The sequence below is a fragment of the Balaenoptera acutorostrata genome, chromosome 3, assembly GCF_949987535.1.
Source record: "Balaenoptera acutorostrata chromosome 3, mBalAcu1.1, whole genome shotgun sequence".
NCBI lineage: Eukaryota > Metazoa > Chordata > Mammalia > Artiodactyla > Balaenopteridae > Balaenoptera > Balaenoptera acutorostrata.
In genome coordinates, this window is record NC_080066.1 from 38,262,136 (window position 1) to 38,285,590 (window position 23,455).

At 54.7% G+C, this 23,455-nt stretch overlaps 2 protein-coding genes across 5 annotated transcripts in view; one reads left to right on the forward strand and one right to left on the reverse strand.

Annotated features, from left to right (window-relative positions):
- Positions 1 to 37: 37 nt before the first annotated feature.
- Positions 38 to 3,254, forward strand: CIB1 (calcium and integrin binding 1). Its single transcript, XM_057543928.1, has 7 exons — positions 38 to 191; positions 337 to 371; positions 1,446 to 1,554; positions 2,171 to 2,321; positions 2,460 to 2,578; positions 2,671 to 2,759; positions 3,002 to 3,254. Exons 1-7 carry the CDS (start codon positions 141 to 143, stop codon positions 3,021 to 3,023), a joined length of 576 nt encoding a protein of 191 aa, XP_057399911.1. The 5' UTR covers positions 38 to 140; the 3' UTR covers positions 3,024 to 3,254.
- Positions 3,255 to 3,835: 581 nt separating this feature from the next.
- Positions 3,836 to 23,455, reverse strand: part of SEMA4B (semaphorin 4B) — a 59,718-nt gene continuing 40,098 nt past the window's right edge. For 3 of the 4 annotated variants that reach the window (XM_007194333.3, XM_007194335.3, XM_007194334.3), the window contains exons 3-15: positions 14,294 to 14,457; positions 14,069 to 14,131; positions 12,384 to 12,482; positions 11,599 to 11,710; positions 11,206 to 11,319; positions 10,916 to 11,067; positions 9,835 to 10,016; positions 9,561 to 9,711; positions 8,284 to 8,494; positions 8,067 to 8,182; positions 7,677 to 7,843; positions 5,809 to 5,894; positions 3,836 to 5,538 (exon numbers count right to left, since the gene is read on the reverse strand). In XM_007194333.3, the coding sequence (XP_007194395.2) occupies positions 4,796 to 5,538; positions 5,809 to 5,894; positions 7,677 to 7,843; positions 8,067 to 8,182; positions 8,284 to 8,494; positions 9,561 to 9,711; positions 9,835 to 10,016; positions 10,916 to 11,067; positions 11,206 to 11,319; positions 11,599 to 11,710; positions 12,384 to 12,482; positions 14,069 to 14,131; positions 14,294 to 14,457 (2,360 nt within the window). In that variant the 3' untranslated portion in view covers positions 3,836 to 4,795. The remainder of the gene's footprint in view (positions 5,539 to 5,808; positions 5,895 to 7,676; positions 7,844 to 8,066; positions 8,183 to 8,283; positions 8,495 to 9,560; positions 9,712 to 9,834; positions 10,017 to 10,915; positions 11,068 to 11,205; positions 11,320 to 11,598; positions 11,711 to 12,383; positions 12,483 to 14,068; positions 14,132 to 14,293; positions 14,458 to 23,455) is intronic. The other variant, XM_007194336.3, reaches the window with a different exon arrangement.

Here is a 23,455-nt window from a genome sequence, read left to right on the forward strand (position 1 = left end):
TAAGGAGGGGGCGGGCCTGGGGGCGGTGGCCCCAGGAGCGGTTGCCGCGGAGACTGGGCGGTGACGCGGCCCGAGGGCGGAAGTGAGAAAGTTGCCGGCGTCCCGAGAAGAGTTGGCGGAGCTGTACGCGCGGCGCGGCAATGGGGGGCTCGGGCAGTCGCCTGTCCAAGGAGCTGCTGGTCGAGTACCAGGTGCGTGAAATGCCAGTCCCCAGGGAGTTTGCGCGCGGCCCGGCGCTCGGGAGGGAGGGGGGTGTCCCCGAGCGGCGGCAGGGCGGCGGACGCGGCCTCTGGCCCCGGGCCGCCCGCTGACCCCCTGTCTTGTTTTGCCTTCCAGGACTTGACGTTCCTGACCAAACAGGAGATCCTCCTGTAAGTGCTGTCTCGAACCTCACCTCCGGGATCTTCTAGGGACGACTTCGGGGGTGGGGGGCGGGGGAGGCTCTGTCTTACAGGTGGGCAAACTGAGGTCCCGTCAGAGGGAGGGGCAGGGGCCTGCCTGAGGTCAGGAGCTGAGCCGGAACTGGAGTGCAGGGCCCCGGGCGCTAGGCTGTGCCCTCTTCCCGGCACGACCTCCCCGCTGGCGCCGGCGGCCGCAGCTGTGCACCATGGACTCACCGCGCAGCTTCCAGACAAAGTTGGGCGCTCTTTGACCTCGCTCCACTGGCTTCTGCATAACCGAAGTTCCTGCTCCAGTCCGGCAGGGGCTGCTGTAGTTCTGGGCTGCTTTACCTACAGGCAAAGCCAGAGAAGCCTTGGGGAGCCTGGCTCCTCCTTTACCTGAATAATACAGTAACCGTTAACGCTTATTGAGCACTTACCATGTGCCAGGCTGTGCTACGAGGTTGTCTACATTACCTAATTTAACCCTCACGACGGAGGTATGGGGACAATGAAACAGTTTGATAATTTGCCTGAGACTGAGTAGGAGGATTTGAACTGGGACTGGAACCCCCTTCCTAGCTGTGGGCAAGCTTTATGTGGCCAGGGCACTTGAGTGAGAAGATTCCTGAACTTCTCTGGGCAAAAATAATCCCAGTGGGAATGAGATGGTGCCTAAGGAGGAGATAGTTCAGGGTAGCTGCTTTGAGGAGCAGCAGGAGATTCTTGAAATGAAATGAGAACGAGATTTCAGTTCAGCTCTTTTCATTTGTTCTTCAGGGCCAACTTCTGGCTCCTTCCCAGACCTCTCTATCCCTCGGGGGGCATCTAGAAGCAGGGCCCAGTGCCAGGGACACAGTGGGCCCACAGTCAATACCCATTGCAAGAATGGACTCCCAGCCTATACTGTCTTGTGATATATCTCCTCTTGGCTTATGCCTGAGACTCAGACATCCTGTGTATGGGGCTTAGCTCCTCACCTGGTTTATAATGGGTAGCAAGGCAAGGAGTGGGGATGTAATACACTCAGGAAGGGACAACAACAGTTTCCCCTCCTTCTGCCAGAGCCCACAGGCGGTTTTGTGAGCTGCTTCCCCAGGAGCACCGGAGTGTGGAGGAGTCACTGCAGGCACGAGTGTCCTTGGAGCAGATCCTCAGCCTTCCAGAGCTCAAGGTGCCAGCCCCCCAGCCTCCCTCTGCTACTCCTTTTGAGATCATGTGGTCACTGGTCCCCATTCTAGTCTTTTCCCTTTTTAGCCCTGATTTCCTGGGGGCTAGGGCTTTACCAAAATCATCCAAGGGAATTATATAGAAGGGTGTTTTGCAAACTGGGATTCTCAGACATATTCTTGGAGGTTCAAACAAGTTTTATCCTTTAAGAGGAGTTGAATTACCTTATTAAAACTTGAGAAACCCTATTCCAGAGGCTGATTGCTTTCCATAGGGCTGCTGTGAAAATTGCTATGCAAAGTGCCTGGCCTAGTGCCTGTAACACAGTAAGTGCTCAGTTAAATGTTTTGTGTTTTAAAGTAACTAGCCTATCTTGTTCTCTTTGCTTAGGATGCCTTCCTCTTCCTTCTGTGCTCCCAGGCCTGCCTTTGGGTTAAGCTCTGACTCCTGGGAAGCCATCCCCAGCTGGGTCGTTGGTCCTCCTGACCTCCGTGCTGGCCCCAAAGCGCTGATTGTTCTCCCCTCTAGAGCCTGAACTGTTCCCTCCAGCTTCCCAGTGGGGTTTGAGTGTGTGACTTGGGCTGCATCCTGTGGCATTCATAGAAGGCTTTCTTGCCTAGGCCAACCCCTTCAAGGAGCGAATCTGCAGGGTCTTCTCCACTTCCCCAACCAGAGACAGCCTGAGCTTTGAGGACTTCTTGGACCTCCTCAGTGTATTCAGTGACACAGCCACCCCAGACATCAAGTCCCACTATGCATTCCGCATCTTCGGTAAGACCCAGGGGCCGGGTGGAACACCACCCCTTCCAACATGGTCTTTGTCGGGGTACTGCTTGGGTACTGGGGGTCAGGAGCTTGGAGCTCATCCTGACCACATCCTTTTTGGCTTCCTGTGTCTCTGCTTTCTAGATTTTGATGATGACGGAACCTTGAACAGAGAAGACCTGAGCCAGCTCGTGAACTGCCTCACGGGAGAGGGTGAGGACACACGGCTCAGTGCCTCAGAGATGAAGCAGCTCATTGACAATGTGAGCAATGGGGCCGGGCTCGGCTCGGCTGGGCCGGGCTGGGGAGCAGGAGGTAAGGGTTGGGCTTTGGCCTGAAGCTTTCCCTTTCCCAGATCCTAGAAGAATCTGACATTGATAGGGATGGGACCATCAATCTTTCTGAATTCCAGCATGTCATCTCCCGCTCACCAGACTTTGCCAGGTATGACGGTGGTGCTCATTTGCTGCACTGAGTCTGTGACGTTATTATGGGAGGCGGTACCTGGGGTTAGAGAAAGCCTCCTGCTTCCTCTGAATGTATTAGAGTAGCTCTTCTTCTAGAGGGGACTCAGATGTGGGACACAGCCCATTCCAAAAGGTCTTGAGGGAGAGGTAGGTAAGTTTGGGTTTAGTCCCTACCTTCCTCTGCCAGCAGAAAACCCAACGCACTCTTCTTTTGTTCAGCTCCTTTAAGATTGTCCTGTGACAGGAGCCACAGCATGTGTCCCAGCACCCTGTCGAAGAAACTTTCCAGTTTCCAAGGTTACCCCTGTGTTGCCAGGGCTGGCCAAGCTGGCCCAGCCTGGAGGTGGCACTGTGCAGTCTTGCCCGGGACAGGGGAGGGTCCTCCACGTCAAAGCCTCTCCCCTTCTCACTGTCATTGTCATCGCTGTTTTTGTGTTTCTACTAATCAATAATAAAGGTTTAGAAGTTTTGAGCCTTTGTGTGACACTAGAAACGCTGGCATGAGGAAGGAGTGGACTTGCAGGAGCCTTGGGTCACACTGGGAATAAGGATCTAAAGAAGCGGACAGCAGGAAGTCAGGCTGTACCCCGCGCTTCCCACCCCTCTCTTGTGAGGGTGTGAGTATGAAGGGTAACGTGAGGGGTGGAACTCTTCTGTATCCTGATTGTGGTGGTGGTTACGTGAATTTCTACATGTGTTAAAACTTGCAGAACTGTGTACTAAAAGAAAAAAGTTAGTTTTACTGTATGATCATTTTAAAGATAAAAATTCTTTTCAAGTTAAAACAAGAAAACTCAAGACCTTGTCCCCTGTGCCCCATCCCAGAACTGAACTGGGGATGCAAAGTAAAGGGACTGAAGTAAAGTGAACAAGTCCCCTCCCCCACCCATCAGTGTTTGGTTAAACTCCCCACTTTAAGAAACTGGCTCTGCTGGGAGGTGTGGTTGGCCAGGCTGGGCTGGCTCTGGCCCACTAGCACCTGAAAGAGGAGGCCTAGAACCTCCCAGAACTCAAAGAACTATACCAGCCTCAAAAAGCAACAGTCCTTTGTTTTTTGGAAGGGGCACGATTCAATTTCAATTCTTTAGATTTTATTTAAAAAAAAAAAAAGTAAAGTGCATTTTATTAAAAAGAATACAAAACCCACATAAACTCAGGGCCCCTGTGCTGGGCAGTATCAACATACCATAGAGTGGAGGCTGCAAGGTGTAGGGGTGAACTGGGGACTGGTTTTGAAGAGGAGGCCAGGGCAGGTGTGGGGAAAAGGGACACAGGTTTGCAGGCTGGGATGGAAGAAGGCAGGCAACAGTCTTCCTGGAATTCTGAGGGAAGGTGTACATTGTCATATACTCTCTCCTGGGCTCACGCTGCCCTCTGTCTCTCTCATGTGGCCGCAGCCTGATACAGGCCGGAAAGGTCCAGGAGGTGGGTCTGAGCCCAGGGCCTCGTGAGGGCTGTGGTGCCAGCGTGGCCCTCCGGTCCCTGAGGTGACAGAACGATGGCTGCAACAACTTGGCCAGCTGGCGAGGCTGGACCCACTGGAGCCCGAGCTGGCCCCTGGCTCTGCCGTGAGAAGGGGCAGCCTGTGGCAGTAGGATAAGGCGGAAGGTGGAAGAGGCCAGTTGGTGTGGGATGTCCAACTCTGTCTCCAACAACCACTTTGCATGAGCCCTCCCAGTCCGGAGGCTGGGCTGGCCTGGCCGTGTGCATGGCGTTCTGTGTTCTCTCACTGTTTTCTCTTGTTTCACATTTTCAACTGTTTTGAAACAAAGGGCTCAGTTTACATAAGGAGCACTGTTCTGCCCACTCGGGCAGGCCCTGATCTTCAGCCAGGCCCTGTGGGGCTGTGGCCATCTGGGGTGGAGGGGCCTTGCCTCTCGACAGCAGGCGAGCTGGCTCCATCGCTCCCGAGGGCTGGGCACCGCGGCTGTGTTCCACGAGGAGCAGAGGTCCAGCAGACCCTCTCTGAGCACTCCTGGCCCCTAGAGGGAGGCTGCCTCGAGAAGTCTGCTCTCACACCACGGAGTCCCGGATTTCAGAGCCCAGGCGGACCCGGGGCCGGGGACACACCGGGGACACCTCCACGAAGCTGTCCTGGATACTGAGCGGCCTCTTCTCTGACTCTGTGAAGACCCGGGGCCCTGGGGAGCTGTCCGACAGAGCCTGGTAGCCTCGGTGGTCGAGTGGGGTGCTAGGGGGGCCCACGCCATTGAGCGGCCGGGTCTCAGGTGGCAGTACCACTGGGCGGGTCTTGGGGTGCACGCTGGCACACTCCCCCTGCTTCAGGAAGACTTTCATGCCGCCCCGGTGCCGGTAGAGGAAGAATAAAATGAAGAGCACCATGGCGAACACGAACAGTGCACACATCACTAGGAACTCGGTCCAGTAGGACTTGTCTGCACCCCAGCTGGCCTTGCCCCCGGCTGGTGCGCTCACCCGAGACGTGTTGATGATGACGGGCACGCTGCCACTCCGGTCTGCTCGGTCTGCCACTGGGTCCCCCGCCACCTCTGGGCAGTAGCTGGCCTCCAGCTGCCGGAAGCCCTCCTCCAGCGACCAGCACTGGAACTCCCCCAGCTCCTGCTGGCTGCCCACCAGCAGCAGGTCCCCGGTGGACAGCACGCGGCAGGAGGCCGAGGCATTAATGGGGACCCCGTTGTGCAGCCAGAGCCGGGTTGCCAAGTTGGAGAGGAGGGGGCAGGCCAAGGTGTTCACTGTGTGGGGCTGGAACTGGACTGGCTCACAATGCTTCTCACCTGCAGGCAAAAGAGGCACAGTCCCGGGTAAAGGGGCTGGCGTCCACGGTAGCCCCAGGCTCACCCACCTCCCTCTGGGCTATGGTCCTCATGCTGTAACAGCAACTCTGGGGACTTCGGGGACTGGGGGTCTTACTTGCCAGGGTCCTGCTTGCAGGGCCAAAGGGGTGAGGAAGTGAGGAAAGGCATTTACACACAGCAGTGGCTGCAGGAGCCTTCTAGGCACGCTTGACCCCCACCTCTCCTCCACCCTCTGACGGGGCACCTTACCTCTTGGTACAGAAGTCCGGCCCTTGGACGAGGAAGTGTTGCAGAGTTCCCTGGCATTGGCCCCCTCGATGTCCTGGATCCATGGCCTGAGGACCAAAGAGAGTCCGGGATGGGCCAGGAACCCCCGCAAGACCGCATCTGCCCACCCTCCGTGCAGCATACACCCTCACGCAGCCCTGCAGATGTGGGCCTGGGGAAGGGCTCGGGGACCACCAGGCCCAAAGCGGGGGTGAAAGGCAGGCGGCTTCCCTGGGTGGATTCCCCACCCCGCAGGGTTTGGGCCGGCATCTCCTCTGTCTACACAGTATTTACTTCAGTTAAAAGTTACTGTAAAAAAAAAAAAAAAAAAGTTACTGTAGGGGGCTTTCCTGGTGGTGCAGTGGTTGAGAATCTGCCTGCCAATGCAGGGGACACGGGTTCGAGCCCTGGTCTGGGAAGATCCCACATGCCGTGGAGCAAGTAGGCCCATGAGCCACAACTACTGAGCCTGCGCGTCTGGAGCCTTTGCTCCGCAACAAGAGAGGCCGCGATAGTGAGAGGCCCGCGCACCGCGATGAAGAGTGGCCTCCGCTCGCCGTAACTAGAGAAAGCCCTCGCAGAGGAACAAAGACCCAACACAGCCAAAAAAAAAAAAAAAAAAGTTACCGTAGGGACTTCCCTGGTGGGCCAGTGGTAAAGAATCCACCTTCCAATGCAGGGGATGTGAGTTCGATCCCTGGTCGGGGAACTAAGATCCCACATGCCACGCGGCAACTAAGCCCACGTGCTCTAGAGCCTGTGTGCCACAACTAGAGAAAAGCCCATGTGCCGCAACGAAAGATCCTGTGTACTGCAACTGAGACCCAGTGCAGCCAAATAAGTAAATATTAAAAAAAAAAAAAAGGTACTGTAATACTTCCCTGAATTACAAAAGCAGTGAGTTGAGCTCTTAGAAAAAGTCTGGAAGGACAGCTGGATCTGTATGTATGTACCTGTCTCTTTTAAAGCAATGCACATGCACTGATTTGTTTTTAGAAAACCGGAAAAAACCAAGCACAAAGGCTAAAAACATTACAAAAGTCACAATCAACCATCCAGCGAGAATGGCAGGCAGCATTTTTTTGAGTGTGCCTTCAGGTGTACACATGTGTACGCATACATGGTGTTTTGAAATATAAAACTGGAACCAGGTATCCCCTTGAGTGAAATATGTACACTACAAATAGGACAGATCCCATATTTACTTAAAATATGTGTATTTTTATTTTACACATATGTAGAAAAATCTGGGGGGATATATATTAAAATCTCACTGTAAGTCTCTCTAGGTGGTAGGATTAGGGTAGTTTTTATTTTATTTGTTTATCTATTTTTTTCTATATGAAAATTTTAAATCTAAGTAAGTGATTTTGAAAACAGTTTTTAATGGGTTTGTTTGTTTGTTTTTGGCTGCACCACTTGCAGGACCTGAGTTCCCCAATCAGGGATCGAACCTGTGACCACTGTAGTGGAAGCGCAGAGTCCTAACTACTGAACCCCCAGGGAATTCCCTTAATGGGTTTGTTAACGGACTGTTATGTAGCCGTTATTTTTTGTTCCTTAACTACATTCACGTGCCGGTCGACATTCTCCTGCAAAGCTTTTCATAGCTCTGACATTTCATACTTTACCAAATCTTGTCTCTGCTTTACAGATGGGTAAGGCAAACATAATTTATCGTTTGAACTATAACACTTAATGAGAGTCAGAAGGGGAGCTGATTAATAATTATTCCCAGACAGTGGACACAAATGAGGCTGTGTGGTGATTCCACAGAGGGCCTAGGGAAGGCACTCGGAGGCCTAGTGCATATGGATGGATGAGTGGGTGGGGCCTTCAGGAGCTCTCACCTGGAGGCCACCGCAGGCCGGTAGAGGCTGACGTGCTTGCAGCTGGAGCCGCTCCAAGCGCAGTAGGGGTCCCGGGCCAGGAGGCAGTCCCCGCAGCTCTGGTACAGGCTGCAGTTGGCCACAGGCACCTGGACCACACCCGAGTGTGAGGCACCATACAGCAGTCCCTGCACAGGCATGGGGGATGAGAAGCAGGCGCGGGCAGCTAGGGCCACCACCCAGAGCTGCACCCGGCTCGAGTGCACACAAAAGCCACCCACAGGGGGCCTCCTCTCATGCTCCCGGGCCCCCACATTCTGAGCGCTTATACCAGGAGCCTGGATCTCTCCATCCGGCTGGGGCGGGGGTCAGGCACCCCAAGCATGCTGCTCGGACTCCTCCTCTGCTCACCCTGTCGGCATCCAGGAGCAGGTTCTGCACGGGCTGTCCTGATGAGAAGATCTGGAGCTCCTCAATGATATGCACCCCGGGGCCCACGCTCACCACCTTGTGCAGCCAGCCGTCACCTGCAACATGGACAGCACTCAGGCCCTGCGCGGAGCCTGAGGCCCACGTCCCAATAGCTATGCCCCATTGACTCCGAGCCTGCCCTGCTGTGGGCACTCACTAGTGCCTAGGAAGAGGACGTCGTAGGTGCGCTGCAGGCCAGGGACACGGTGGACAGCCACACGCTGGTAGCGGGCCTGGGGCTGCAGGAGTAACAGGCGGCTGCGGACCTGCCCATCCATCAGGAAGTGGTCCTTGAGGAAGTTCAGCACACGGTCGGGGAGCTGCAGGGACGAGCTGATCTTCCTTTCCCGGGCGCTGTTGTTGATGCACTGAAGGAGAAGGCGGTGGCTTGAGGCGAGTGGCACTTAGGGCAGGAAGCAGGATGTGGGTCCTGCAAATCCCACTGGGACTGCCGGCCCTGTCTCCCCAGTGAACAGCAGGGGTGGGTACCTGCCCCGCCCTTGGAAGCCACAGCACAGCACTCCAGTTCTGCGAAGCCAGCGCGCTGATCTACAGGCCTAAGGGCAAAGCCCAGGGTGTGGGGCGCCCAAGGGCCCCGGCTGCCAGGGTCTACCCCTCTCTGCCCACCAACCATCCCTCCTTCCTGCCCACCATTCCCCCACCCCCTTCCGCAAGCCTCAAGAAGCATGGCCACACTTCCTGCTCCTGTAGCATCCTTTCGCCAGTGCTCTCTCAGGATGCCCTGGCTGACCAAGGCTTCCTAGTGTAGGGGCATGAGGGTGCCTGCAGTTAGTTTCCCTTATTGCCGGGGGGTGCTTCCTGATTCTCTCTGCCCCAGGTCATTCTCTGTAAAAGCCCCAGGAATTAATACCCTGGAGTGACCCTCAACTGCACAGGAGTTGGTGACAAACACCCCAGTGGGACAATGCTGAGATGTGCTCCACGCAGCCTCCCAGGGCCCCAGGGAACGAGCTCCAGGTGCCCACAGCAGTAGCAGCTCAGTGACACACACTTTCTTAGCTCCGCCCCTTCCTCCCACAATCCTGTTCCCTCCTGCTTCTTCCTGGGATCACCTCTCCTAAAAACTGCTGGCACTCACATCCTTGTCTCAAGGTCTGCTTTGTGGGGAGCCCATGAGGCTGGAAGGAAAGAAGAAAGGACTATTTCCCCATGGCCTGTCAGTCAATCAATAAATAAGGAGCTCACAGTAGAGTTCGGGAGAGGCACATGCAGTCAGCGTCCTGATGGGGGACACCCCTGCCCAGCCGAAAGCAGGTTTGAAGCCACCCCGACATTCATGGTCACATCTAACTCAGAAAGACAAGCAGGCCTGGGCTTTGTCCCCACTTTCAAGGTGAGAAAACAGACTCAGAGAAAGCAAGTGATCCCAGCACGGTTGGGGACCCAACCTCCCAGCACGGGGGCAGCACTCACCGCGCCAGGCCGGGGCGAGGGCACCGGGTGGGTCACGGTGTACCACTGCTGCGTCTCGCGGTTCACCTCCTTGTAGAGGCCATTGAAGGCCCTCTGCACGTCCCTCATGGTGAAGACACAGATGGCAGAGCCTTCTGTGGTCCCCCTGTGCCTACCAAGGAAGTGGCCAGATTAGCCCAGGAGCCCTGGGGCTCACAATGAGGCCAGCGGGGCCCAATCCCTGCCCCAACTCGTCCCCCCAACCCTGTTCCCAGCTAGGTCCTGGGGGCCCTACCACTGGGATGTGAAGACCCCGTAGAAGAGGGTGTCACGCCATTCCTGGGGGCTGGGGCTCAGCGTGAAGACGTCTTGCAGTACGTTGAATGGGAAGCCATCGTCAGGCCGCAAGCACAGCAGCTGGGCCTTCAGGAAGGATGTCCAGCGCTGCTGCAGGACCCGCTCGCCTCCCTCATCACCCTGGGAGAGGGAGAGAGGGCCTGGGCTTAGGCATGAGCAGGGGTGGGACACTTGGTGCTCCTTGCTGCCCCCTCCCCAGTGGTGGCTGAGACAGACGCCAGGAAGAGCCAGACAGACCCAAAGCCAGGCCTGAGTCCATTTCAAATCAAGAAGGCTTGAGGTGGCAGCCTTCAGGTCCCCTCACCAGGAGGCTAGCTAAGTAAATGACAGCGCTTTCCTTACTGTGGGACACCAGGGAAAAGGACGAAGGGGAGTCTATCTACAAATGTGGAAAGATGTCACGATTCACCGCTGAGCAAAAAGGGAAGCTAAAGAATCACATTACAGTATAACTCTTGTTTGTACATGGTTTTAAATAATATAAATACGTATGTATTTACACACGTGCCAAAAAAAAAATTAGCAAGGAACACTCTAACTTGTTAACAGTGGTCACTTCTTGTGGTAGGACGGTGGGATTATAACACCAATAGTTGACAACTAGTGGTTGCTCATCACATCTCTAAAAGCCCTACACAGATCGTAACAACCCTGAGGGAGTTTTGTTATGATTCCCACTGAACAGAGATGGAAACGAGCAGATTTCTCAGTAAGGAAACTGCCCAAGATCACATGACCTGCAGGGTTTGAACCCAGGCAGCCTGGATCTAGAGTCTACGCTCTTAATAACGATACCACGGTGTGTCTTATCTTGTAAGTGATTTTCGTGTGTACTTTTCTACATTTTCATGTTTTTTAAAATAAGGAAAAACAGAGACATTTTAACTGAAAAGGAGAGAGAGAAAAGCCAGTAGCCGAGCCGTTCCTCCTGGAAGACAGGAGAAGGCCACAGGTGCGGGGCCTTCTGGGTCTATACCCGAGGAGCCTTCGGGGTCTCTGGGATGGCCCGGCCTGCTCACCTTGCAGACACGGGCAATGCGGGACACGATGGTGTTCTCAAAGAACTCAAACTCCTGGCCAGTCTCACTGAAGAAGAAGTAGATCTTGTCATCGTCCCCTTGCAGGCTGCCCAGGCTCTCGGGAATGTAGGCTGAGGCCACAAACGCTGGGTCTGTGGGGGCCAGTGGGGAGTGCAGTCAGCCCAGGGATCCCAGACAGGCAAGGCTCTGTTCTCAGGCCCTGCTGGGGGGACAGGGCCCCCTCCCTGGGGCCCCATGACAGCCCACTGGGAGGGGCGAGAGGACTTCACCTTGTAGCCAGTTGAGGGAGCTCTCAGTCTTGGTGGGGCGGAGGCTTTGGCTCCGTGAGATGGCCGGGTCATTCCCCTGGAAGCTGCTGACTGTTCCAGTGTACAGCTCGCCATCTGCCAAGAGGACATTCCCATGGGAATGAGCCCTCAGCACAGCCCCTTCCCGCTCAGGGCCTGGAGTGACACGAGTGCTGCCCTTCTTGTTTGAGGAGGACAGAGGAGGGAGTAGGAACTAAGAAAAGCCAACCCGAGGGCAGCCCAAGGTCGCCGCACCCCCTGGGAATTGGTGTGGCAGGACCCACCAGCTCAGACCTGGGGCCCACCCTGCTCCCCTGCCCGCCCTCACATGGAGCCTCAACGAGCCCATCCTGCCCACTGCCCCCCAACACTCACCCACCACCAGGGCCGTGGACTTGAAATTGGGGTCAAAGGGACAACGGCCCTTGCCATCTTCCAGGAGGATGTTCCCCACCACGTCCTGTGCCAGAGTGAAGTTCTCCATGTTCTGCAGGGGGTAGATGGGAGAGCTCAGGGGCACGCCAGGGAGTGAGCGCGCTCGGCGGGAGAACAGGGAGGTGTGCTGGAGAGAAGGGAGGGGTCTGACGGGCCGTCCTTCTCATCCCGGCACCTCGGGCACAGTCCCAGCACCGTCTCACCAGGACCTGACGCGGTGGGCACTGTTGCCCCACGTAGCAGAGAGGAGAGGAGGCTTAGAAAGGCAATGTGAGCCAGGAAAGGGCAGCGACATGATTCAAACTCAGGTATGTCTGACTCCAAAGCTGGTTGCTCCAAAACCTCAAAATGCCACCCTTTATGAAGGCGTGCGTAGGGCAGAAACGTAAGGGTATGCGTGTGTTGAGGAGGGTGGACGAGGTGGGCTGGCGGGAATTGAGTGAGGGCGGGGGAAAGAGCTGGAGGAAGCAAGAGGGTGTGATTGTGGGTCAGCCAGGATTTTTGTGCCTGGGGAATCCCACCCCCCGCCACCCCCTGCAGGGCAACCTGGCCATCAGGGCTGGGGCTGGGCCTCAGGGCTCTCGGGGCCCATTGCTGTCAAGAAGCCTCCCCCTGGGCCCTGCCCTTTACCAGGGGTCAGTGCTAGAGACCAGCTCCCTGGGGCACAAAGACAGGCAGTTCCCAGGCCAGCCGCGGGCGAGCCCGGGGTGAGGAGGGGCACTCACAACGTAGGTGCACACGGGGCTGAAGGCCGCGGTGCCACAGGTGAACAGGTGGCTGCTGTTGAGTGGCAGGAGGATCTTGATGTAGTTTTGACAGTCCCGCTGGAGGAGGGAGGAGGATGTCAGGCCCAAGCCAGCCACCAGGGGGCACCGCCGAGCCCTCCCCACGGATGCAAGGCCAGCCCTGGGGGTGAGGCCTCTGCTCCCCAGTACTCAAATCCTGGAGTAAATGAGGCTCCAGGAGCCTCGTGGGGCAGAGCATATGGAGGACCACGGAGCGTGTGTGCAGGAGGGGGACCTTGGGCCTCAGGTAGTTCCGTGATCGGAAAACTTCTCTTCAGTCTGGGGTGAAGGCACAGAATCCCTCCCTTTTGAGCTGTCTCGGCCCCACCTGGTGAGGCAGCTACGCCCAGAGCAGGAGGAAACACGCAGCCCTGAACCCTGGGCCCCAGACTTGCGGATCGCCTGCACAAGCGTGTCTAACAGGCATCTCCTACTGAGCTTCTGATTGTTCCCCCAAAACTCTCTCCTCCGGCATCTGCCCCCTTGCACTGACGGCTACTCCACCTTCTCAGTTCCTTAGGCCCCGAGCCTCACAGCCAGCTTCGCCTCTCCTCTGATACCTGCCACCCCGGTTCTTCCATCAGGAAATCCTGGTGGCCCCATCTTCAAAATACATCCGGGATCCGACCATTCCTCACTCCCTTTATTGGTCCAACCCTGGTCCGGGCACCATCACCTCTTGCCCCTCACTGGTCTCCCTCCCTCTGTCCTCGCCGCAACGAGGCCGCTCTCCACCACGGCGGCCAGAGGGACCTTTTGCAAACGCACGCCAGGCCACGTCACTGCCCTGCTCAGCCAGCCAGTGGTTCCCCACATACCTCACTCAGAGTGAAATCTATAGTCCTGTTCCTCCTCCATGTCAACTCCCTCACCTCATTTGAGCCAAGTAATCTTGGCCCAAATGTCACTTTTTAAATGAAGTGTAACCTGACCACCTTTTAAACCTGACCTTCTTTTTCACAATGATATAATAACCAGTGTCTAAAAGCACCTGGGCACAGAGCAAGTGCTTAATACATTTCTGCTGAATAAAAGAAATCAGGGGTGGCCAGGACTTGAACCTGTGTCTTGACCCCAAGTCCGGTGCTCTTCTGCCTTCACCTTAACTGCCCTCTGCTGCACTCAGGACCAGGAAGGCCTCTGGGAATGGTGGGGAGTCCTCCCAGAGAACCCCAGGCTGGACTGGCTCCCACCCAGTGGTCTGGCCAAAACCAAGCCAGGATTATGTCAGACCTGCTACATCAGGCACCACCCTCAGAAGGACAGACTCCCACCCCCACCCAATCACTGCTCATGCTGGAAGCTGATGTTTATTTGGCACTTATTATGTGCCAGGTGCCTTATGTCTATTAGCTCATTGAATCCTCACGGTAAGTCCAGTGAGACAGGCATCATTATCCCCATTTTACCAAGGCTCAGAGAGGCAAATCTACTTACTTGTCCAATGTCACAGACATAGTAAGTATAGGGCTGAGACTCAAACCCAGGTTTGGCCATCTCAGAAGCCTATGCCCTTTCTACCACAGCTCGCTGCATCTGCTCCCACCTCCTGCCTCCATCCCGGGCCCAGATCTACCACCCTCCATCCCTCCTTCAGCCCAGGTCACCTCCAGGTGCTAGCTCACCTGTGGGTCCTTGCCCTTGAAGCTGCACTGCTGTTTCCTCTCTGCATCTGCGCTCCACAGCAGCTGGGGAATTAGAAAGGGGAAGGTAAGTGTGCAAGTGGAAACGAAGGATATGTCCCTCTTTTCCTTTCCCCTCTCCCGTTTGCATCATCCTCGGACCCAGAAGTTCCATCTTCCCCACTAGCATCCTCCACCCAGGCTAGCCATCCCCGGGCATCATCTCACCTCCTGGTACCCCCCGCCTGGCAGGAAGCTGCCGCTGCTGTTGAGCGCAAAGAGGGCCTCTCGAGCACCCACGTATAGAGTCCTGCCATCCCTGCTCAGCAGGAGGGCTGTGTAGTTGGAGATGTGATCCACTTCAAATCTGAGAAGTGACTGCTTTTCAGAGCCTGGAGAGAGGACGATCGATGGACATTACCTCCTGGGGGCCCCGCCTCCCACAAGAACCCTCCTATACCAACCTCTAGAATGCGCCGATCTGACTGAAGGTAGATCAGCAAAGCAGTGGGTGGCATGGGGCTGGGGACAAGGTGATCGGATTTAAGGGGAGCAGCATTCCCGGACCCTCAAACATTATGTATGAGACAAAGGCACAATGATGAACGTAAAAGAACATCAATTATAGCACCATTCACGTTAATGAAAAATTGAAACAACCTAAATGCCCAACCACAGGGGACTGGGTGAAAATAAACCCAAATACTTCCTTTGCTGGAATACTATGCAGCTGGTAAAATGCTGTTGTATTAGAAACTCCAGACCAACAAGCAAACAGTTACATAAAAAACCATGGTCAAAATATGAAGCGAACTAAAATATAAAGTGATGGATTTTGAGCACCTGACGGAATATAAGAAAGGAAAGTATATTTAACATTCTCCTTTGAGTGGGGTTAGACCCAAAGAGAAGGACTTGTAAGCACAGCCCACTCCTGTGGGCTGCAGTGAACATGATTTACAGAGGAACGCAAACATGGGGCGCTGGTCTTCAACTATACTGCCTCACAGTCACTCATGGAAGATTTATGGTTATTAAACAGAATGTAAATGTTACACTGAATGTACAACAGACAGGCATTGTGATGTTGGGGGCCAGAGAAGCTGGAAGTCAAGGAAAAAGTCGAGTCTCCATATCTTCCTCTGAGAGCAATGAGGGCCACAAGAGACTGTCCGTGGTTAGTGGAACAAGACACTGAGGCTTAAGTATATTATTTTATTTTATTTTTCCACCCCTCCCCCCGCCCCGCCCCGCCCCCCGCATGTGGGATCTTAGTTCCCTGACCAGGGATCGAACCTGCGCCCCCTGCAGTGGAAGCTCCCCCTGCAGTGGAAGCTCGGAGTCTCAACCACAGGACCACCAGGGAAGTCCTTAAGTATCTTATTTTAAATTGCAAAGGTAACCAAATATAGTGGCAGAAAATGTTTGGAGGAAGTGGGGAAGGGTGATGGAACTGATGGAAAGCTTTATTTTTCTCAGCAGCAAGTCAGTAAGTCAGATAAGCCAAGAAATCGTGGGATAAGTGTTTTACTTAAGTGGAGGAAACCACTGTATAACAAGAAGTCTAAATGATTAAAATTGCCCCTTTTACCCAGGCCTGGGGCTGGGGAAGACTGAGGCAGTTACTGCTTTTCACAATAAGTCCTTCTATGCTTAAAAAAAAAAATTATGTGCATGTATCTTTGATATAAATTTCAAGTATCTTTCATTAAATGAAGGTTATAAAACAGTATGCATAGTTAGATTCTATTTGTTTGTGGGAAAAATATAAACATAGAAAAAAATCCAGAAGGATGAATCACAAAATGCTGGAAAGCGGTATCCCTGGTGGAATTACAGGTAATTTTTTTTCCCTTTGCACTTGTTATCATTTTTGGATTCTACAGGTTATACTTGTGCAATGCTAAAGAAATAAATTAGAGAGAAGAAAAGGAAGAAGAAGAAAAAAATAAACACACACATCTATCCACCACGATACCATCTGTGCTTTCAGTGACTAATGGATTTGGAGAGAAATTATTTTAAAAATTCAAAGCAGCTGATAAGAAAAGAAAAACAAGCAAAAAGCAGCCACCCTACCCAACCCCAGGCATCTCCTAACTGACCGGTGGATTGCAACCACGCAGACAAATAGTTTCATGAAGCTGAGGAAGCAAAAAATGCAACATGCCAACAAAGCAGTTGAGAAGACAGCTTCATGTGTGTTTACATGGTGAGTGTTTTTACATACCCCCGGCCTGGTTCCACAAAGGGCAAGGAAACACAAAGAAAAGAAGGTAGTAAAATATAAACACTAAAATCAGGCGTGGAGGAAAAAACACATCTGAAGAAAACATCTAAACCAGAAACGAAGGACAGGTTTCACATAAGCAGGTCATAAGGTCCTCACACAGCTACCCGAGATGGGCTCCACATTTAGTGCTGAGCCTCCCAGTGGTCAAAGAGAAAACGGAAATCAAGTTACCTTGTCCTCATTATTCAAGAGGAAGAACACATACCAGCCTTTCTGGAGAAGCCAAGCTTTTTACCTGGCTGCTAATGGTGAAGGAAGCCCTTCGGTAGGACTTCCTAGCACATATACTGGGACATCCCACCAGCAAACAGGAATGACGGAGTTTCCAAGGCTGTTCACTTCCTGATGAGGGAGGGTAGTATCACAAGGTACCAGTGCAGGAATCTACAGGGAATCTGCAACTAAGTGGCTTGTCACTCTAGAACCAGAGCCAAAACAGGGACTGCTCTGGGAGTTCACAGGGCAAAGTCCAGCCTAATGTCCGGAACCTGAACTCTGTTACTGAAACCACACAGGGCAGCTGTGGTCTGGAGAAGTTAAGGCCTCTCTTTGAACACTGAAGTCCAGAATCACACTAGACTCCAGGTCTTTTGCCTCAAATTCCCAGCTCCTCACCACTTCCTATCAGCACTCTATATACTGGGAGGCCCAAGGAAAGTTTCCAGCACTAACCCCCTACTTTTCCCAACCAGAAAATTTCCCAACACGTAATTGGGGCCCAATTATGTTGCTTGTACTTTGTGCTGATGAGCTGGTCAGCCTTCTGGAACAAGCAACCTGACCATTTTGCATTCTGGTCCAGGAAGAACCGCCCCCCCAAAAGAGACCCCTCCCGTTGGCCACCACAGGAAGGTGTTGGGTAAACATGTTGCAGATATTAACTCCTTGGGTGCCCATGATGATCCTGTGAGGTAGGAACTGCTGCTATCTCCAGGTTACAAATGAAGAAATTGAAGCTCAGAGTCATTAAGCAACTTACAAAAAGCCCCACAGCAAAACAGAAGCTGTGATAGAAGGCCGGCTCAGGAGGTCTCCTCTCTGGACTCCTGGTCTGCAAACTGCAGGATGCAGCAAAAGCACCTGGAAGATCTAAACTCTAGATCCACGACCTGCCCCTGGAGACTCTGATGCTGCTGGCTTGGGATGGGGCCTGAGAACATGCAATTTTATGAGCTCCCAGGGGATTCTGAAGTTGGAGGCCCAAGGAGCACACTTTGAGAAGCACCGTGTAGGTAGGTCCTTTGTAGGGCAGTGTGGACGTCATCTCACCGAACTCTAGTTTTCTCATATACATCATGGGGATAATGAAAATAAAACCCACAGCAGGCTCACAAGGAGTCAGTTAGACCAGGGCAAACGGCTACAGCAGTCCCTCCTCATCTTTTGCAGCCCTCCAGGCTCCTGACAGCAAGGGCTGGCTCACATATGCCCATGCTTATCTGCCTACAGAGGAGGGGCATTTCTACCCAGGCGGGTCCCGTAAGTCTGGGCAGGAGGCTGCTCTTGGAATCTGTCCAGATACCGAAATGCCAAAGGTCAGAGATAAGCTTGAGTCCAGGTGGCAGCTCAGACTCACTCAGGGCTGGGGGGTGTGGGGAGACTTGCCAAGGGTCATGCAGACATAGCACAGCCAGGTTGGAGGGCCAGCCAGGGCACCAGCTGCCCAGCCCTGGTCCAGCCCAGCCCTCCAAAGAAGCCAGCTGCTCAAGAGGCCCCCATACCTCCTCCAGTCACACTGGGAGTCCAGTCAGTGAAACGGCCAAGGAACAGAAAATGCCTGGGAGAAACGGGCAAGGGGCCCCTCACACCACGCACTCCCATTCTGGGGGCGCTGCCTCTCCACCCCTCTGCCCTGAGTCTCTCAGACTCAAAGCCATGGTGTCCCGAAGGCCTGGCCCTCCGCAATCCCTCTTGCCCTGTGGACTTCACCAGGGCCAGTCAGTGGGGCTGGCTTACCAACTGGGAGTCTCAGTGCGATAGAGATTAGAAGCACAGACTCGAGTCAGAGACCTGGGTTCAAATCCTGCCTCTGTCACTTACTGTCCGTTTGCTACCAGGACAAGCCACTTAACACCTTGGAGCCTCACTTTCCTTATCTGTAAAATGAGGATAATACCACCTCGCCTCATAGGATTGTTACAAAAAGAAATGAGATTATATATGTAAATAATAACATACATAATAATAACCCACATTTACTGGGAAATTCACTCAAAACAACTTCGCACACGTTATCCCAGTGCTGGCACAGTGTCTGGCACACGATCAACACTCGAGTGGATCAAAAACAAAATCAAAAAGCCCTGCAGGAAAATCCAGCCCAGCGAGAGCTGCCAGAGAAACAGGGTTGCTTTGAAGAGCTGGGCCTCCCTGGTCCTCGTGGCTAACAAACTCATCCTGGGCCATTCTAACGTAGGCCTGCATCTGGTCACATGAGGGGCTCACGGCCAAGCAGAGAGCTACAGCTCAGACACGGGCCGGTGTCAGGGGTCCATGCAGTGTGTGAGAGCTGGTCCCTGCTCGGCGGTGTTCTGAGTGGGGTTCCTGCCTCAGCTCGCCCATGTGTGTGTTTGTGTGTGTGTACACCCTACCACAGGGCTTGTCCACGCTTATGTGTTCGCTCTGGGGTGCTATCTGCAGAGGTGACTAAAAGGAAGTGTTTGTGCACTCAGCTCCATGAGTGCTGGCCCACCTTGGGGTCAGTCTTAGTGTCTACCCTGCTCTCTGTGTGGAAAGAGAGTGCCTTGTGTGGTCTCCTGGGCTACCTGTGCTGCTCAGACATCCTCCACACCCTCTACCCAGCGGGTTAGTCCAGTGCAGAGAAAGCCGGGCTGCCTGAAGCTGTGGCCAGTTCTCCCAGGTGGGATGAAACCGTCCCATCTAGCCTGGGCAGGCCTGAGCCAGTGGCTTCTCCAGGGCTCCAAGAAGACAGGATGGCGGCTGGCCTGGGGCTGTCCCACCTTGAGGCCTTGAGTCCTCCCCACCCTCGGCCTCGCCCTCGGAGAGGGTCAGAGCTACCTGCAGAGCCCCACTCCCACACCCTCAGGGCCTGGGCTCTCAGCAGGAAGTGATGCGGGAACAACTCAGCCCCCAGCCTCATCTAGAGTTTCTCCCCTGGCCTGTGACTCAGCCGGAAGCTTGGAGCTCCCTGGGGTGAGGCGGGAACAGGGCTCAGCACCATCCCCACCCCGGGCAGTCCCCACCCTGCCAACCAGGTGCTGCAGCAGGGCCCTGACTCAGAGCCCCGCCCCACCTTTCCGTCCACTGTGGCTCCAGGGGCACCACGGCTGACGCTGACCTGGCCTTAACAGCCCGCCGCCCACAGGCCCCAGCAGGACTAGGCCAGAAGTCACCAGCTTCCCTGCGCAGTCAGGGCCTGGAAGGTGCTCCCAGCGGGAACGGGGGTGGGGCGTAGGGGGCAGCTGGCTGCCCCTCGGCTTGAATCACAAGGTCCCCAGAGAGGGGTCTGGGCCCTGGACAAACCCCTGAGAGCCTCCCAAGGCTCTGTTGGAGCACCTCTTCCCCAGGGAGTCACATGGGACCCTTGGACCCACTTGCACCAGCAGAAGCACCACCTCCAGGACAGGAGTGCTGACTCAGCAGCAAACTAGGGCAAGGCGGCCATCGACCTGGATGCCGCCGACCTGTTTGTGCGTCCTCCTTCCCCCCCGCCCAATGTCGGGGCAGGGTGGCCAGACCGGCTGGAAGCGGCACGCCAAACTGCTGTCAACAGGCCAATGCCAGGGTAGCGACCCCAGCCAGGCAAGGGTCACTCTTGATAGGGGAAGGGGACTGTGTGCCACAAGTGCTCCCCATGGACTGAGGTAACCAAGAAAGAGGCAAGAAATCAAGGGAACCCAGCCTAGAAGCATCCTGTGTTCCTGGGGCATGCATGCTCGGGAAAGCCCGCTTCCCAGCTGGCTGCTGCTACCGCCCCAGGTGAGCTGGCCAAGTGCTCCTGCCAGAATCACCTGGTGGCCCCCACCCCTCTCAGACACCCTCCTTGTGTCCATCTGGACGACTGAATCTTAACCCAGGACCTGTCATGGGCTGCCATCACCTTGGAAGCCTGACCCCCACCCGCCCACCAAGGACCAAGGTCAGCTCCTCTGGCCCTCTGCCCCGGGACTGGCTGTCCCCTCTCTCCTGAAGCCTCTACCCCCATCCTCCTCCTCTCAGAGGCCCCCCTTTTCTAAGGAAACTGGGGCCATCAGGCATAAACAACCTCAACTTCCCATCCTCCATCTCCTCAGAAACTGAATCCTGTGTCATCAACCTCTGCCTCTCAAAGAATTTTTTTTTCCCTCGATATCTATCCTAGAAATGTGTGTGCCTCCCTCCTCCCTTCTCAGCCAAACTCCTGAGAAGAGCCACCCAGCGCCATCTCCATCCCTTACCTCCCACTCACTCCCTGCCTGGGGGTCAGGCCTGAACCAGGCCCACACTCGCCAGGGCCCGGGCATCGCCTTGCCGCCAAACCCCAGATGCCGAGGGGCACGGCCTGGCGGGGGTCCCCTGTCCTCTGGGGGTCTGCCACACCGATCTCAAGGGTCGCCTCACGTCTCCTTCACACTCCTCCCGGGCCTCCATCCCTCCAGGAGCTGATGCGCTGTAGCACTTACTCAGCACTTTAAATGGGCTGGTGCACGTAATTCTGGCCAGGTCGTTGTCAGGTAGGAATAACCATCTGCTTTTTTCAGGCGAGAGAACCGAGGCACACGTGAAATGACTTGCCCTCAGTTACCCAGTTAGGAAGAGCGGTGGAGCTGGGATTTGAACCTGGGTCACCAGCTCCAGAGTCTGTATTATTAATCACCTTCAGCCTCTCCAGGCCTCGCTCTTGAATGTTCTTGTTCACTAGGGTCGGCCCTTGGCCCTTGGGCCACACATCCATGCCCATCGCTTCAATGTCTTGGATGCTGGCAACTCCCAAATCTCTTCATCCTCCAGTAGGCAGGTCGTCCTCCAGTACGCCAGACCCCACTATGCAGGAGACCCTCCACGGGCACCTCCTCCACTGCCCTCTTCCAGACCACTCCTCGGCTTGGGATCTTGCGTCTTTGGGTGGCACAGCTCAGCGGGCTGGAAACCTGTGAGTCGCACTTTCTATCTCCCTCTCCCTCACCGTGGACATCTAATCCATGCTCAAATCCTGCCAAGTCTCCCTCCTCAATATTGTCCAAATCTATTCCCCTCACCATCCCCGCTACCTCGGGCCTGAACCGGGCCACTGCCCTCTCTCACCCGAGCCACTGCAGCAGCCTCCCAACTGGCCCCTGCCCCCAGCCCAGCTGCTACACTGAGGTCAGAGGGCTCTCTGGGGACTGTCACGGTCCTGTGTCCCAGCCCCTAATGGCCAGCCCTTGCCACATCCCCCTCCCATTTCAAAGGAGTGAACTTCGACTCAAGGTCCTATTTCTCCTCGCCAGTCTTTGCCCAGGCAGTCCCCCTGCCCGGAATGCCCTTCCTTTTAACTAACTCCTACCCATCCTTTGAGACTCAGCTCGGTTTCGCCTCCTCCAGGAGGCCTTCCTGAATCCCCAGCTGGGCGAGGGCCCCTTCCCTGTGCACCCATCATTTCCTGCTCACACCTCTCGCGGTGCATTGGCCACATTGTTTGACGATGATGGGCCTCAGGTGCCTGTCTCCCTTACCAAGCTTTGATCCTTGAGGATCAAAACTGTCTTATTATTTGTAGTCCATATTTGTGTCATCTGGCCAGGGGAGTTCCAAGGAGTTGTTCAATAAACATTCGTTGACTGAATGAATGACTAACAGAGTCCCAAGTCCCAATTCAGGGTACTCTGGTCCAGGGACGGACACCAGATTCCAAGGGGGCAGTCCAGAGGTCCTGAAGCCTCACGATCACGAGAGTGTGTCTGAGAAGCATGGCCCCTGCCCTGTCCCCTCCCTAGAGCTCAGTCCTGGAATCCCAGGGTCTAGATGGAAGTGTGACAGCTGAAAGTGCTGCAGGGAGACGGGAGAGGCCACAGGGACCGGAAAGCAGAGTCACAAGGTCTGTGTGTGAGTCCTGACTATTATCACTGACCAGTTAGACAATATACCTGCCGTTTCTGGGAGGGAGTCCTCGCAGGGTTGCTGGGAAGACCAAATAAACGCAGCACGTGGAAATGCCAAGCTCCCAGGGTTAGGGGGCCACCAACAATTAGGATTGGCCCTACCCATGCCGCCCACCCACCCCCACTCCTCATCCTTGCTCTGAGTAAACTCCCAGCCCCTGGCCACCTCGGAAGCCCACTTGTACAGGGAAGGGGACAAGGGCAGGTGGGGGTGGAGCCTCCTACAGGCAGGAGCCCCTCTGAAGGGGTAGCTGCTGCTTCCCCCCAGACCATTGTTACTCAATGGAATGAGGGCTAAGCCTCATCAGGTCTTCAGAAGAGCTGGAAACCTGGATTTTTATAGAAAATTTCCTGAGTTTTAAATATTGGTGACTCATTAAAATTTTTCTAAAACACTTGGATGCCAAACAAAATATATCTCCATGCTGGCTCTGGCCTGTTGCTCCCCCGTTTGCAAACGTCTGTCTGAGACGTTTGCCCCAGTCTCCGGTGCACCGCGCTCCTGGCCAAGTCTGCCAGGTCTGCCCTATTTCCGACCATGGCTGTGCCATCAGGGCCTTAGCTGGATCTCTTGTCCCATCCAAGGAGTGACCTCAATAGATTTCTTTACCAGATGGAAATACATAACCTATCAATTATTCAAGGGCTGAGCTGGGTCATTTCGCTGCTTTTGTACATTTCACAGGTGAAGCAGGAGCCAGATGTTCTCATGGAAAGAATGTGATTCTTGAGGCAGAGAGCTTGTGGTCCAAGGCTTCGCCCCGAAACTTCTAGCTGCACGGCCCTGACAATATGAGTTCTCTTCTCAGAGCCTCGGGTCCCTCATCTGTACAAGATGAAACAATACCACCTCCATACCCCAGGCCAGCACCCAGCACACACTGGGCGCTCCCTCCCGGGTGGTTTTCTTCCCTCTTCCAGTTAACATCTCTCTCAGAGGATGGGCAAGGGGAGGCCAAGAGAGAGGCAGCAAGTCAGTTCACTTGGCCCCTCTTTAGAATTAAAGATAAGGGGCTT

What these genes read in the sequence shown, in the direction of transcription:
- CIB1 (XM_057543928.1), top strand. Translation starts at nt 141, where the DNA reads ATGGGGGGCTCGGGCAGTCGCCTGTCCAAGGAGCTGCTGGTCGAGTAC. An exon ending in AGCTGCTGGTCGAGTACCAG is followed by an intron (nt 192 to 336) that starts GTGCGTGAAATG and finishes TTTGCCTTCCAG; the next exon opens with GACTTGACGTTCCTGACCAA. An exon ending in TCAGCCTTCCAGAGCTCAAG is followed by an intron (nt 1,555 to 2,170) that starts GTGCCAGCCCCC and finishes TTTCTTGCCTAG; the next exon opens with GCCAACCCCTTCAAGGAGCG.